Here is a 15,878-nt window from a genome sequence, read left to right as displayed (position 1 = left end):
CTTACAGAAGTTGTGTCACAAAGACAGATGCACTGAAACAAACATACCATTGGAATCTTTAAAAACAAATAATTTGCACCGCCAGTAAAGGAAGTGTGAAATAAATTTAACAATCAATTTGTTTCTTCATAAGGGAAAGTAGAATGGCAGTACACAAGTCTTTAAATTTAAGCTGATTTTTTAATGTTAGTGCAAACATACACACATAATATTTATCATAATAGTAGTAAATACTGCTTGCAAAAATCAGAGTAGTTACAACACAGTCTCCTGTTGAAATACTGTGCTGCATTTTAGTTCCCTGTTTGCAAATATTTGATAATACAGTAGACAAGAGATGTTTGAAATTTACGTCCGACAAACATCCTCAAGGTTTTTAATAAGTGAAGTCCTCAGATTTTAGTAAATTGAATAGTGTTTCTTGGTAACATCAATACAACTCCTCTAGGTATTTTTTATTTTCGTGTTTCATCATGATTTTTATTCTTTAATAATAATTCAGCAACAATGGCAGCTGCTCTGGTTTTTAGGGATAATTGCACTTCTGCAACAAGTACTTGCAGCACATTCCTAAAGTAAACTTGCCCCAGTGACTTCAAGAAATAAACTTGAGTAAGTTTTTGTTCTACTGCAAACACCTCAGGAAGTACTTAAAGAAGTTACTTGCTAGTAGGCACAAGCTTTTCATAAGTTTTGCATCACCCCAGTTCCCAGAACTCCTGAAGATAGATGTTGATTGTGGATATTGTATCACAGACACAGTCCCTTTGACTGTTCAGAGATGTCACTAAACCTGCTCAAAGATGTAAACAACCATGCTTGAGCAGTGCCTATTAGATGGAGGGAGTCCGACAGCCGATCACTTCCAGTCATTTCACCAGGAAGGAGGTACACAGCTCATGTTGTCTGTAGTTCAACCATGCCTAGACAATAAATACCACAGTTCGATTGTGTCCACATTGTTACTTTGTGCCAGGAAGGGCTCTCAAAAAGGAAAGTATCCAGGCGTCTCAGAGCGAATGGACTGCTCAGGATTGGCATCACGTTCTCTTCACTGATGAGTGTTGCATATGCCTTCAGCCAGACAGTCGTCGGAGACATGTTTGGAGGCAACCCAGTCAGGCTGAACACCTGAGACACACTGTCCAGAGTGTGCAGCAAGGTGGAGGTTCCTTGCCGTTTTAGGGTTGTATTATGTGGGGCCAATGTACGCCACTGGTGGTCATTGAAGGTGCCATAACAGCTGTAAAATACGTGAATGCCATCCTCCAACTGATAGTGCAACCATATCGGCAGCATATTGGCGAGGCATTCCTCTTCATGGATGACAATTTGCACCCCCATTGTGCACATTTTGTGAATAGCTTCCTTCAGGATAACGACATCTCTCGACTAGAGTGGGCAGCATGTTCTCCAGACTTAAACCCTACCGAACATGCCTGGGATAGATTTAAAAGGGCTGTTTATGGATGACTTTACCCACCAGCCACTCTGAGGGATCTACGCCAAATCACCATTGAGGAGTGGGACAGTCTGAACCAACAGTGCCTTTATGAACTTGTGGATAGTATGCCACGACTAATACAGGCATGCATCAATGCAAGAGGACTTGCTACTGGGTATTAGAGGTACTGGTGTGTACAGCAATGTGGACCCCCAACTCTGAAGGTCTCACTGTATGGTGGTACAACATGCAATGTGTGGTTTTCTTGAGCAATAAAAAGGGCAGAAATGATGTTTATGTTGATCTCTCTAACAATGTTCTGTACAGGTTCCGGAACTCTCAGAACCAAGATGATGCAAAACTTTTTTTGATGTGTGTATTTTGCATCTAGGGGCACCTTGACATTGGCAGCACTCAGAAACAAATGAGTAACTTTCAAGTAGTACCAATTTTCCCTGCTCCTGGCAGCACTAGTGAAATCGTCAAGTTATTGTGGCCACCAGTACGGCTACCTTGTAGTGATGGACAGGCACCAGTGAGATGGTGCTGCATGTGGTGATATAGGGAGTGGATTGGGGAGGGGTGACAGAACAGAGGAAGGGGACACTGCAGGGAAGAGTGTGGTGTGATGCAGAGGTCTAGCAGAGAATGAATCCAGAATGATTATGTGCTCAAAGTGTGTGTTGCAAGGACAACTTCAGAGAAGCTGGTGTCAAGGGGAATGATCCAGATGGCACTGACTGAGAAGCAGCCATCGAACTTGAGCCTGTTGTGCTCAGTAGCATGTTCCTCCATTGGGTGGACACTCTGCTCTTGGCTGCAGTTTGCAGCAGTTATTTGAATGGACAGCAGGTTATTGGTCTTATCCACATAAAATGCCATGCAAAAATTACAGCTGTGCCTGTTGACTCTCACTCCCAACCACCAGCCTACCTTCTCCAGTCTCTCCCTCCCTCCCCTCCACCCATTTTCTGCCTTTCTCGTGCCCCATGCCTCCTCTTGCCCGTTTCACATGACACCACTCGTCACCCCATTAGAGTTGGAGCTAGCAAAGTTTTCAGTCTTATTGGTGTGCGTTTTCATAACTCAACATCTCTTACACTTTAGTGAGTTGTTTCTATACCCCTAAAATTTACATTTTTTAGTTAAGATAAATTTGAAAGTGCAAGGCAGATGAAAAGTTTCTAAGAAGTTACAGAAAAATATATGACTCAGCTGTAACTGATGCCAGTATATTTATTGTGAAGGAAATTGCAACTGCTGTGTGGTATTAAAATCCTATCTATATTTCTGACAGAATAAACTCTGTTATGACATATGTTATAATTGTATAGATAAAAACTTGTCAGTATATCCACTTCCTTTGAATCATTTATGCTCAGCACTGACTTTTCTTCTGTAAAATGCCTATTAGCTTGTATAAAAACCTTTTTTACAGCCATATTTGTTCAGTACCAAAGGATAGTTGCTACTCACCATATAGGAGATATGCTGAGTTGTGGATAGGTAAAAAAATGAAAAAAGACCGTCTCACAATAAGCTTCAGCCAATAAGGCCTTTGTCAAAAATAGACAACAGCACACACACACACACACACACACACACACACACACACACACACACACACACACCTGGAAATGTGGTCCAACTAAAACAATAATATTAAATATTGCAGGAAGTGCTTTTTATTTTTTACATACACTCCTGTTTCCAACTGCACTCACATGGTGAACATTATGTTGAAACCATCTATTTGTGCAATATGTTAATTTGTTTATGTATTTTTAGGATCAAAGAAATTATTAATGCCAGCAAAACTATTAGCACACCAATCATCACAGCATGCCTGGAAATAAATAATGATGCAGAATTTGCACGAAGAGTGAAGGGTCGCATTGAAAAGACAACGTTGGGGGAAGTTTCAGAGTACATAGAAGAAATGTATCTTCCTGATGATTGTTTCCTTCTTGTGAAATTAGATATCGATCGCATAAGACTTCTGAAATTAGAAGTTGATGCAGAATCAATAAGATACAGGTAAATCCCGTGTTGCATGGACAACTTCAGAGAAGCTTGTTTAGTTTACTGTTCTTGTTTAGTTTACTGATCATAGAGAAGTAAAAGGAATGTGACTTACTTGTCTATATTTCTCTCTTTCAGCATTTGTACTTCAAAATTAAAACTTAAACCAGGTTTAGTAACAGTTGTCGGTGATTCGATCATTACTGTGAAGCCTGGAAAATCACGATCCAGTTTAAATTATGCTCTTCAGCATCTGAAGGAGAATGTTCCAAAAATTGTCATAAAGGTAATGTTCTCACTAATCATAGATTAGGAGAAGCAACAAAAAGAAATTATTGCTTATGTTCCCATTGGCGAACCAGGAGGGGGAGGGGGGTTTCAACTTCTCTGGGTTGCAGGTTTCCCAATCCCCCCACCCACCTACCCCCTCCCCCCTCTCAGAACTACAAATTTCTTTTTAATCTCCAAGATTTCTCACTGTGGTAGTTGGTATTATAATAGATTAAGAAAACTCTCTTGTTGACGCAAGAGAATTGGGAGATGGCATGGTGATACAAAATTCAACTCTGTCTGCACCTAAACTTGTCTCAGCATTGTCCATCCATAAAGTTCCGAGACTGATTTCTTCCTGGTGTGTAAGCGACTTGTGGGCAGTGACTATGGTGGCAGCTTGAACTAACAACTGATTTACTCACAAGCAGTAAGTTGTGAACTGGCAGTGTTAAGTAATGGACTTCTGGCTGCAGGGTGTCAGCATGATTGTGTCACAAATTGCAAAAGAGCAACATCTCTAAAATCAAGTGTTCAGGACATTGTCCATAATGTTCTGAAGAAAGGGAAAGTGTGTGCATAGTTTGTCTGCATACATCTTGTCTCCCAAACTAAAATGACGATCATGCATTCCTGCCATGACTTCATTGAAACGCAGAATGTGGACAGTTACTTTTTGAACAAAATCATCATGAGTCATAAGACTTGGAGTTGTTAATATGAGCCAGTCACAAAACAACAAAGTGCAGAAATTAAATTTGATGCCATAACCAACATTCAACCCGATGTGATGCACTAGCCAAACAATATCACGATGAAGGACTTTTCTGATACCATCACATGGTTATATGAATGTTCTTTGCTATGTGCTAAAGTGGGGGGAGACTTGCAAGATGCCAGTATTTGCACCACTTTAAAATCTTATCAAGATCTGACACAATATTTCTATTGTTTTCTCCTCCTCCTCCCAGATAGTGTTTTGTTACAGACAATATCATCGTCTGCAAAAAGTCTGGGTGTTGCTATTAAAATTTCCATTCCAGATAATTAATGTATACAATCTGACAAGAAAGTGAAACACCCAGAAGACATGGTCAGGTGTCAGTGTAACTGATACATGAACACATGATCAGCAGAAACGTAAATCATTAGAGTTTCCATTCTCTGTGACTGGTGGGATGACTCCCAGAGGGCGTAAGTGTGGTTCATGTTTAATGTTGTTGATATGCCTTGTAAGGTATATAATGGGCACAAACATTGTCATCAGATATGGAATGATCACTACCGTACCATCAGTTGGAGATTAGCAGTTGCTGTATGAGGGAATTACAGTTTCATACTTGGGCTGTCGTTAACACAACTTCATGAATGGCTGCATTTGGAGTGGTGTCATGACCAGGAAGTGTGGACTGCCGACGAATGGTGTCACATTGTGTTAAGCGATGAAACGCAGTTATGCACTGCCCAGATGACCATCGTTGACATGTTTGGCACTGACATAGGGAGAGGTTCCATTCTTCCAATGTTTTGGAGAGTCTCTCCTGATGTCATAGGGTTGGGAGCCATTGGGTATGATATCATGTCACTGCCAGAAGTGATAGAGAAAACTCTGATGGCATAATGGTACGTCACAGATATCCTGTGTTCTCGTGTTATTCTGTGTGTCAGTATTGTGGTGCGATTTCTCAACAGGACAGTACTCTTCTGTGCATGACACATTATAACAAACTCACTGGTATATTAGCAGCAGTGCTACATTACTCCTCCTCATATCCATGTGTGTTCCCTTACTGCCATTTCAGGAAATGAATAATGAAGGATTCAGTTGATAATAATCAATGGTGGATTGCTGATTGTATCATTGATTACACAGGCCAACAATGGAAAAACTTTTTTGCTGAAATTACCCTATTCTTATGTATTGCAGGGTGGGAATCCAAATATGACACTTAAAAAATCTGTATCACCCACCATTTCTTCACATTTTACAGTTAAATTTATTAAATTAAGCAATTTCTTAAAAGAATTTAACTGCTTTTATATAGTTAAAATAATGTAAAGAGGAGGTGTAATGAATGTAGATGACATTGGTAGCACTGCTGAAAAACATTTGCTGGCAAAAAAATGTCAGTTCTATTTTTGTGTTAACATATGTTGTTTTGTTTACTGTCAACCTAAACTCACTTTCCTGTTTCCTGTACATGTGCTCAGTACAATGTCTAATCATGGTTGTAAAAACTCTACTGACAGTTTTTGTTATATTTGTGACGAATTTGTGATTAGAAAACACCAAAGAAACACTACAGACTTTGTGAAAAAGGTTTATCTATCATACTTTGGATCTAAACTCAGTGATCAAGTTAAATATTGGGCACTGCATAAGGTATGTTACGTGTGTGTTGAAGATCTGAGAAAATGATCCAAAAAGGAGAAACCAGCCTTTAGATTTGCTGTTCCTATGATATGAAGGGAGCCAAGAAATCATTCCAATGATTGCTACTTTTGCAGTGTTGATATTACTGGTCATAATTTGGAAAACAAGAAGGTAATAAGCTACCCTAACCTTCAGTCCGCCATCAGACCAGTAGGGCATGGTGTAGATTTGCCGGTTTCTGAACCACCAGATCATCTAAATTCTATTCAAACAGAAGTATTTTCTGATGCACAAAGTGATTTAGATGAACCAGGTGATGATGAATTCCATTGTAATACAGAAAGTCTAGAGCCCAAATTGTTTAATCAGACTGAGCTTAACGATTTGGTTAGGGATCTGGACTTAATGAAACAAAAAGCTGAATTGCTTGGCTCTAGATTAAAAGAAAAGAACTTATTGGCATTTGGAGCCAGCATATACATGTATAGAAAGAGAGAGAGTAGCAGTTTTCCAAGTTTTTCAACAAGAAGATGATTTAGTGTACTACTTAGACATTCCCGGTCTGATGAATGAGTTTGATATTGAATGCAAAAAGGAAGACTGGAGAATGTTCATTGATTCATCCAAAACTAGTTTAAAGGCTGTTTTATTACACAATGGTAACATGTATGGATCTATGCCTGTTGGACATTCTGTACATATGAAACAAAGCTATGAAAACCTAGAAATAGTGCTAAATAAAATAGGCTGTTCTGCTCATGGTTGGATGATATGTGGCAATCTAAAAGTAACATGCATGCTCTGTGGTCAGCTAGGTGGCTTTACCAAATTTCCATGTTTCTTGTGTGAATAGGACAGTAGGGCTAGGGATCAACGCTGGTGCAGAAAGAAGTGGCATGTGAGGGAGTCTTTAAAACCTGGTGAGAAGAACATTCTACACAAAAACTTTGTAGATCCAAAAAACTTTCTCCTATCACTTCTACAAATAACGTTAGGCCTAATGAGACTGTTTGTAAAGCTTTGGCTAAAGATGGACCATGTTTTAAGTATCTCTGCCAAAAGTTTCCACACCTTTTAGAAGCCAAACTAAAAGACAGTGTCTTTGTCGAACTTGACATTAGAAAATTGATGTTTGATGTTGACTTTGAATCCAAAGTGACCTTAAATGAGAAAGAAGCATGGGTATCATTCAAGCAAGTCGTTACAAAGTTCTTAGGATATGAAAAAGACCCAGAATATGTTTCTATTATAGATACAATGTTAAAGAAGTTTAAAACTTTAGGATGTTAAATGAGTGTGAAAGTTCACTTTTTGAACAGTCACCTTGATTACTTCCCAGACAATGGGAGATGTTAGTGAGGAGCAAGGTTCTCTGCCTCGTGATGACTGGGTGTTGTGTGCTGTCCTTAGGTTACTTAGGTTTAAGTAGTTCTAAGTTCTAGGGGACTGATGACCATAGATGTTAAGTCCCGTAGTGCTCAGAGCCATTTGAGGAGCAAGGAGAGTGTTTTCACCAGAACATAAAAGTGATGGAAAAATACTACTAAAGCCGCTGGAACACCAACATGATAGGGGACTGCTGTTGGTCACTTCACCAACAAAAAAATGGATGTTTTGTGTAAAGAAAACTTTTGTTAAAGTGACATGTTCCACATCATTACGAAATGTTGTGTTCATGATCTATGGAACAAGAATTTATGTATGTATGTACTCATGGTAGAAAAAGCTACACAAGAAGCTTCAAAGAAAATACAAACCAATTCCAGCTGACAAGTGAAACCTCTATTAACACATATCATTGTTTGAAGTAGCTAACTGTAAATGCAAACCACGCTTATGTTGTAAGAAAGTGTTTCATTAATTTCCCCATTTACCGTATAGCATAGGATTTTTATACTATATAATAAAAAGCATATTGCTTGAAAACTATGGGTGATACAAAAAAACTAAGGCTAGATTTGGATTCAGCTCATAAAAATCTATAAAGGTCAACTATCAAAGTAAAAAAAGTTTTTAAAAAAATTTTTTCATTGGCCTCTGTTGTTGAAATTGTTACTCCTTCCAGACTTCACTTTAGTAACATCCTGTATGCCACAATACAAAATTAACTGCTCCGTGCTGAATTTTTTTATACCATGAAATATGATGCAAAAAGACTGAATATATTATCAATTACATCCGAACACACGTCACACATCTGCATTTAGTGAACAGTGCCGGCCACCTCCACCTCCCAACTCTGACTTCTTATAGGAAAGAAACAAAGGGCTAAAGACCACACAATGATAAATTAACATTCACATAAAATAATGCCGTAAGAGAGCAAAACTTCAAAAGACAAGTGCAATACCATATCTGTGAAAAATAGTTCAGAATGTGATGTTCAAGAAAAATGTAAGTGAAGAAAAATTATGTACAAAACCCGTTTAACATATAGTAACTGCTGCAATTAATATGAAGGAAACAATAAATCAATAGGCGCACATTAAATGAAAATCTTCAATTGTCTCCCAGCAAAATCAAATGGGCTTGTATTATTAGGCTTTTAAGAAATGTTATTGTTTGTATAATGTAATTAACAAAATGATTGAAGGTATATGTGAAATTAATCAACTTTCAGCTACATGTGATGTGGCATAGAATCTTGTTCACAAAGAAGTTAATAAACTTTAAATCAGCAAGTTTTAGTCCTTCTTATTAAACAAACTCATTATGTTCTGAGGAGTATACTTAAGAGGATTGTCATTTGATAAATATTATCATTGTGAACAAACATTAAAGATTAAGTGTGTGATGTATAAAATGTACACACAAATTGCAATATGTTTCAGTCTTAGTCAAATAAATATTAATGATTAGTATGCTAAGAAATTAAGAAAGAACATAAAAGGGCTTAGACACACGTTTGTGATACACAGTTTAAATAAGTAAATGCATGTTTGTCATAAATACCTCAAAGGTTTTTTACCTCAAAAAGTTTTTTACATATCCAGATGTGAACATACTTTATGTTGCAGTATTTAATTTTAATTATTCAGTTCTCTCATGGATACTGTGTTTTGTAAAGAACATAACCGACACTTACTTCATCAGTGCAGCTGAAATCTCATCTCATTGCCCATGTGGATGTGTGTACAAACACACTGACTCCCCTGGCGCCTCTTGTGGAAGGATCAGGAAGCAGCACATTCAGCACAGTTGTGATTAACAGCACCACGTAGCCGAGAGTGTGTCTGCTGTGAGCCACTTGTTTGCACTGGATGACATAGCAGTGATGTAGTGTTGTGCATCAGTACTTCATAAATAACAAAAAAGAAAACAGAAAGAAGCACAACGTAGAAACAATACTCAAGTTGCCTACACAGTTGAACATGTAACTACTTGTGACATGTAAAATAGCTTGAAGCAGTTCAAAGATACGATTTCATAACACACTATCACTGGGAGGATTCTCAACCAGTCTACTACACATTGTCAATCATAATAAATCATTGAATGAGTTTCTACATAAATCAAAGTGTTAAAAGTTATAATGAGTTGTTATCGCCTGACAATAAACATGAAGTTTCATCCTCTTCTTCTTTCAGAAATTAGCGCACAGTCTCCTTCTTCTTCTCCTGCTGTTTTACAGTCTACTGTTCCAACTAAATTTCCTCACCAAAAGTGTTGTGTAGTTCCAATAGCAATTCTTTGACAAACGTTCTTCAGTTGGGAATGTTGTTTCAAACTCTGGAGATGATGTGAAATTTTCCATTGTCCACAAATACATCCTAATCTTATCTGCCTCACTAGGAATCTGTCAACATGAAACTTAAATCATCCATTGGTAGTAAAATTGTCAATCGTTTATTGAGGTAGCATTTATCGTTGTAGTTTTCTTGTATTATCAAATCTATACCCTCTTTTATCAAGCTTAAATTAATTTCAAAATTGCCATTATGTTTGGCTTTGGCAAATTGATCTATCTCATAACATTAATTTCAAGTGGCATCATGAATTATTATATTCAGTTCAGTAATCAGATAGACTTCTTGTTCCCGTAAGATGGAGACAGAATTTCTCTTCATCATGTTGTTTACTTTCTTGAGTATTGTCAGAATGTTCAGTGTTTGTCGATCCTGTAAGCTCTTCCTTTGGATCTGTGAATAACCTGTGAGTTATTATGGGTATCGGTCACTTTTTGGTCCAGTGTTTTTGTGAATTTCATGTTTGGTCTCCATTATCTTTGCCCTTATTTTTTTATCATTAACTTTTGAATATCTACCTTCAACTCTTGATCCAATTTTGATTATCTGGTCCCATTCTATTGTCACATCATTACTTCCTACATTTTTGACATGATTATTGTCTATTCCTGCATCTAATGGTTCGTTGTGTGTGTTTAAATTTGAACTTTTACTTGAAGTTGCCGCTACAGCTGCTATAGTTTGACTTCTGCCAACTAGCCCGTATTCGTTAATAACATTCATGTTAATTCTATCTTGACTGAAATTGTCTTCATAATTAATTACGTAACAATTCTCACTTTTTCCAGTCAAAATATGCGGACTTCACATTCAATTTATGGAATTTAGATAATAGTCTACAGCTTTTTTCTGTGCAATAATGGTTGAAAGATTGAGGCGCCGCTGAGAATTCCAAATGCACTCACCATACACGGATCCTGATGATTGGGCTCCAGATCCAAAAATTGTTGCAGGATGCAATGTCCTTGTCACCAGTGTCCATATATAACATGTTGGCAGGATATAATTAGCAACAGTGCTACATTACTCCTTTTCGCCTCCAACTATCCAATTAATTCCTATCCCTTTGATTGCATTAGAGGAAGCAGACTATGAAGGATTGAGTTGGTAATGGTTAATGGTGGTTCACTGATTGCTGATAGTATTATTTATTATTGAAAAATTGTTACTCCTTCCAAACCAGTTCCAACTACACTTCACTTTAGTAACATCCCATATGCCACAACACAAAATTATCTACTTCACACTGAAACTTTTTAGACAATGAAAACATGACACAAATAGATAGAATATGTTGTCAATCACATATGAACACACGCATCCCATGCACCTGCATCCAGTGAATACGGTCGACCAACTACAGCTCCCAACTCTGGCTGCTAACTGAATTATTACGCCTAATGTGTGCATGAAACAACACAGCAATAAAAATTCAAGATGCCTTATCAGGGGTAAAGATTAATTTTAACTGCGGGAGACAGCCTAGTCAACAGTAGGAGCATTAATACATTTTTCATCTTGTGGCAATGCTAAGCAATAATCGTACAAAAATGTCAAAAAATAGTAAATATTCAAACATGTGAGGACACAAGATCCTCTTAACATATGACCAGTGAGATCTACAGGTCTGTCTGTGGTAGAAAATATGAGGGGCCAGCTTTGGTGTCAACTCCATCTCAGTGCCAGTGTCTTGGAAACAGACTATAAGATGAACACCAACAAAAGCAAAACGAGGGTAATGGAATGTAGCTGAACTAAATCAGTTGATGATCAGAAAATTACACTGCACAAAATAGATCTAAAAAAAGTGTAAATACCCTTGCTGTTTTGGATTACATTCAAATTTCATCGAGTGTTTTTGAATGATTCCTAGTGGTTCCACGCTGTATAACAGCGCAGAAATTACAGTGGCACCACGCTCCAAATGTAATACAGAGGGGTAACAGACCCACGATGTCCTCAGACAAGGGTTGGCTTATATGTGGGGGTGCTAACAGTGTCAAAGGTTGTCAAGAATATGTGTAAATGGATGCTTCAAGGAAAGGGGTGGTTTCATTGACACCTTTTGTGCCACCTCCTGTATTTTAGTGTCAATTCTGAGCAGCAGTTGTATGAAATGTTTTCCTCAACCAATCATAAGAAAATCGGGTGATTTCAGTGCTGGGCATCGCACTTCTGACCTTCACCGCAGAAGCGTCTAAGGAAGGGGTGATAGACGGGTGACGTGTGGGTGGTTTGATGTCCTTCCCAACGTATGACACATCCACAGTGTCTTTGAGCAGAATTATGGTGGAATTTGGTTTCAGTGTAACATCATTAAACTACTTTACACCTCACATGAACTTCTGAGCTCTGACTTTTCTTTCTTCTGTGTGTACACCTTCTAGTACGAAGCATCCCCGAATCAGAGGGTGAGTCCGCAGGGCGCTATACTTTTGCAGCCTCAGTGATGGAGGATTTAAGCACCCGTAAGCCCTGTTTCTAAATTCTACTTCACAGTGGGGAAAATAACAAGGTTTCAAAAGAGTGTTTCATTAATTCTTTCACACAGTGTAGATTAAGAAATAGGACAGTAAAAGTAGTAGATAAGTTTTATTATTTGGGCAACAAAATAACTGGTGATGCCTGAAGTATAGAAGACCACCAAGAGAAATGATAACATTTCCGAAAAAGAGGAAACTGCTAACATCTAATATAAATTATACCTTTCACCACTCATACCACTTCGAAACTGTAAATCAGATGTGTGTCTTTGTCTTTATCTCTGTATAGAAAACTGGAGAAAAATCGCAGCCTATACTGTAAATGTTCAGTGTTTGTTACCAAGCTTAGAGACAGTGGAAATGTTTGTATTTTGCAGTATAGAAAAATTACTGAAAACTTACCTGAAGTTTATTTCATTTCCATTTTGTAGGGTCTTCCATCAGTGAGCAGAGCAGTGATCCACAATGATGATTCTGGTGGTCAAACAAGATACAAACTCTTAGTGGAAGGTGATAACCTACGAGAAGTGATGGCAACACATGGGGTGAAGGGAACACGTACTACTTCTAATAATATTTATGAAGTGTATACAACTCTTGGTATTGAAGCAGCCAGGTAACATTTTTCAGTAATGTTGTTTTATTTGAACTCTAGTTTAAATATAATTTATATTGAACATTCCACTTAACTTGACAGTGTGAATGCATATAGAAATCAGAATTGAAAAAAAAATTATTTGATTGATGAGTAATTGTACAGGTAAAAATTATTACTCGTTATTTGTGAACAACAACAAATAAAAATATTTATTTGAAGAATTAAATGATTAATGGAAAATCTCATATAAGATGTGAAACAAATACTAACAAAGAGATAGAGGGGCTGGCCAGTACTTACCTCAGCTCAGTACAGCCGATAGATACACATAAAACAGAACTGAAAATTTACATTCCTAGCTTTCGGAACTTTGTTCCTTCATCAGGGAGGAGAGAGGGGAAAAAAAGGGAAGAAGGGAAAGTGGATTCAGTTACTCACAACCCAGGTTATGAAGCAACAGGGAAAGGTAAACAGGGAGGGTAGCAAGGATGGAGGCATGGTTGTCAGAGGGAAGCCAAAGATATTCTACTGTAAGTACTGTGCCAGCTTCAAACCAAAGAGGATGCATACAGAAGTAAAGTATAAAGATAAACACAACTATGTAGGATGAAAAGATGCGTGAATGGCTAAAGAGGAAAGGGAAAGAGGAGAAGACTGAAGAGTGAATGGGAGTGAGGTTCTTTAACGTAGGTTCAGTCCAGGGGGATGGCGGGATGAAAGGATGTGTTGGAGTGCAAGTTCCCATCTCCGCAGTTCAGAGGGACTGGTGTTGGGTGGGAGAAGCCAAATGGCACATACGGTGTAGCAGGTTCCTAGGTCCCTAGAATTATGCTGGAGGGCATGCTCCGCTACTGGGTATTGGGCATCTCCTAGGCGGACAGTTCGTCTGTGTCCGTTCATTCGCTCAGCCAGTTTGGTTGTTGTCATGCCGATGTAAAAGGCTGTGCAGTGCAGGCACGTCAGTTGATAAATGACATGTGTAGTTTCACACGTAGCCCTGCCTTGAATTGTGTATGTTTTACCAGTAGCGGGGCTGGTGTAGGTGGTTGTGGGCGGATGCATGGGGCAGGTTTTGCAGCGGGGTCGGTTACAGGGGTAGGAACCACTGGGTAGAGAAGGTAGTCTGGGAATATTGTAGGGTTTAACAAGGATGTTACGGAGGTTAGGGGGGCGACGAAAGGCAACTCTGGGTGGTGTGGGGAGAATTTTGTCAAGGGATGATCTCATTTCAGGGGTTGACTTGAGAAAGTCATATCCCTGGCGGAGTAATTTGTTGATGTTTTCGAGGCCAGGATAATACTGGGTGACAAGGGGGATGCTTCTGTGTGGTCTGGGGGTAGGAACATTGTTGTTGGACGGGGAGGAATGTATTGCTCGGGAAATCTGTTTGTGGACAAGGTCTGCAGGATAGTTGCGGGAGAGGAAAGCACTGGTCAGGTTATTGGTGTAGTTGTTGAGGGATTCGTCACTGGAGCAGATACGTTTGCCACGAATACCTAGGCTGTAGGGAAGGGAGCGTTTGATGTGGAAAGGATGGCAGCTATCAAAGTGAAGGTACTGTTGTTTGTTTGTGGGTTTGATATGGACTGAGGTGTGGATGTGAGCTTCAACAAGATGAAGGTCAACATCCAGGAAGGTGGCTTGGGTTTTGGAGAAGGACCAGGTGAAATTCAGATTCGAAAAGGAGTTGAGGTTATGGAGGAAATTAAGGAGTGTTTCTTCACCATGAGTCCAGACCACAAAGATGTCATCTATAAACCTATACCAGGCCAGGGGAAGCAGCTGTTGGGTCTTCAGGAAAGCCTCCTCCATGCGGCCCATGAAGAGGTTGGCATAGGAGGGAGCCATCCTGGTTCCCATGGCCGTTCCCCTGATTTGTTTGTAGGTCTGGCCTTCAAAAGTGAAGTAATTATGGGTGAGGATGAAGTTGGTAAGTGTAATAAGGAATGAGGTTTTTGGAAGATCTTCGGGTGGGCGTTGGGAGAGGTAGTGCTCAAGGGCAGAGAGACCATGAGTATGTGGGATGTTTGTGTAAAGGGATGTAGCATCTATGGTGACAAGAAAGGTTTCAGGTGGGAGAGGAGTGGGAATGGATGTGAGGCGTTCTAGGAAGTGGTTTGTGTCTTTGATGTAGGATGGGAGTCGGCGGGTGATAGGTTGTAGGTGCTGGTCTACCAGAGCTGAGATACGTTCGGTTGGGGATTTGAAGCCTGCTACAATGGGACGGCCAGGATGGTTCTCTTTGTGGATTTTGGGTAATAGGTAGAAGGTAGGGGTACGTGGCTCAGGTGGAGTGAGTAAGTCTATGGAAGCCGTTGTGAGGCCTTGTGAGGGACCTTGGATTTTTAGGATTTTTTGCAGCTCAGTCTGGATGGAGGGAATGGGATCCTGGGTAACAGCTTTGTAGGTTGAGGTGTCAGAGAGTTGACGCAGTCCTTCTGCCACATACTCCACACGGTCAAGTACGACAGTTGTGGAGCCTTTATCCGCCGGGAGGATGACAATAGAGTGGTCTATTTTCAGCTCTTTAATGGCACGGGATTCAGCTGGGGTGATGTTGGGGGTTGTCGGGATGTTCTTCAAGAAGGACTGGGAGGCAACACTGGATGTGAGGAATTCCTGAAATGTCTGCAAGGGATGGTTTTGGGGGAGGGGAGGAGGATCCCTTTGAGAAGGCAGTCGAAACTGTTCTAGACAGGGTTCAACACTGGGTCTAGTGCTTGGGGGCTGTGTTTGGGTAGTGAAGTGATATTTCCAGTTGAGGTTCCGGGTGAATGAGAGGAGATCTTTAACCAGGGCAGTGTGGTTGAATTTAGGTGTGGGGCTAAAGGTTAAGCCTTTTGATAGAACAGATGTCTCTGGAGGAGAGAGGGATCTGGATGAGAGGTTTAGGACTGAATTGGGACTGGTGATATGTGGCATTTGACTGTGGTTATAGTTG

The 15,878-nt window shown here is 39.5% G+C and overlaps 1 protein-coding gene across 1 annotated transcript in view; it reads left to right on the top strand.

The window, feature by feature from the left end:
• Positions 1–15,878, top strand: part of LOC124801714 (DNA-directed RNA polymerase III subunit RPC1) — a 242,528-nt gene that overhangs the window by 184,371 nt on the left and 42,279 nt on the right. The window contains exons 21-23 of the mRNA XM_047263093.1: positions 3,233–3,481; positions 3,605–3,752; positions 12,771–12,955. Of these exons, the coding sequence (XP_047119049.1) occupies positions 3,233–3,481; positions 3,605–3,752; positions 12,771–12,955 (582 nt within the window). The remainder of the gene's footprint in view (positions 1–3,232; positions 3,482–3,604; positions 3,753–12,770; positions 12,956–15,878) is intronic.

Source organism: Schistocerca piceifrons, chromosome 1 (genome assembly GCF_021461385.2).
Source record: "Schistocerca piceifrons isolate TAMUIC-IGC-003096 chromosome 1, iqSchPice1.1, whole genome shotgun sequence".
NCBI lineage: Eukaryota > Metazoa > Arthropoda > Insecta > Orthoptera > Acrididae > Schistocerca > Schistocerca piceifrons.
The sequence above is the reverse complement of the archived record's forward strand: the minus strand, read 5'-3'. Positions and strand labels throughout refer to the sequence as shown.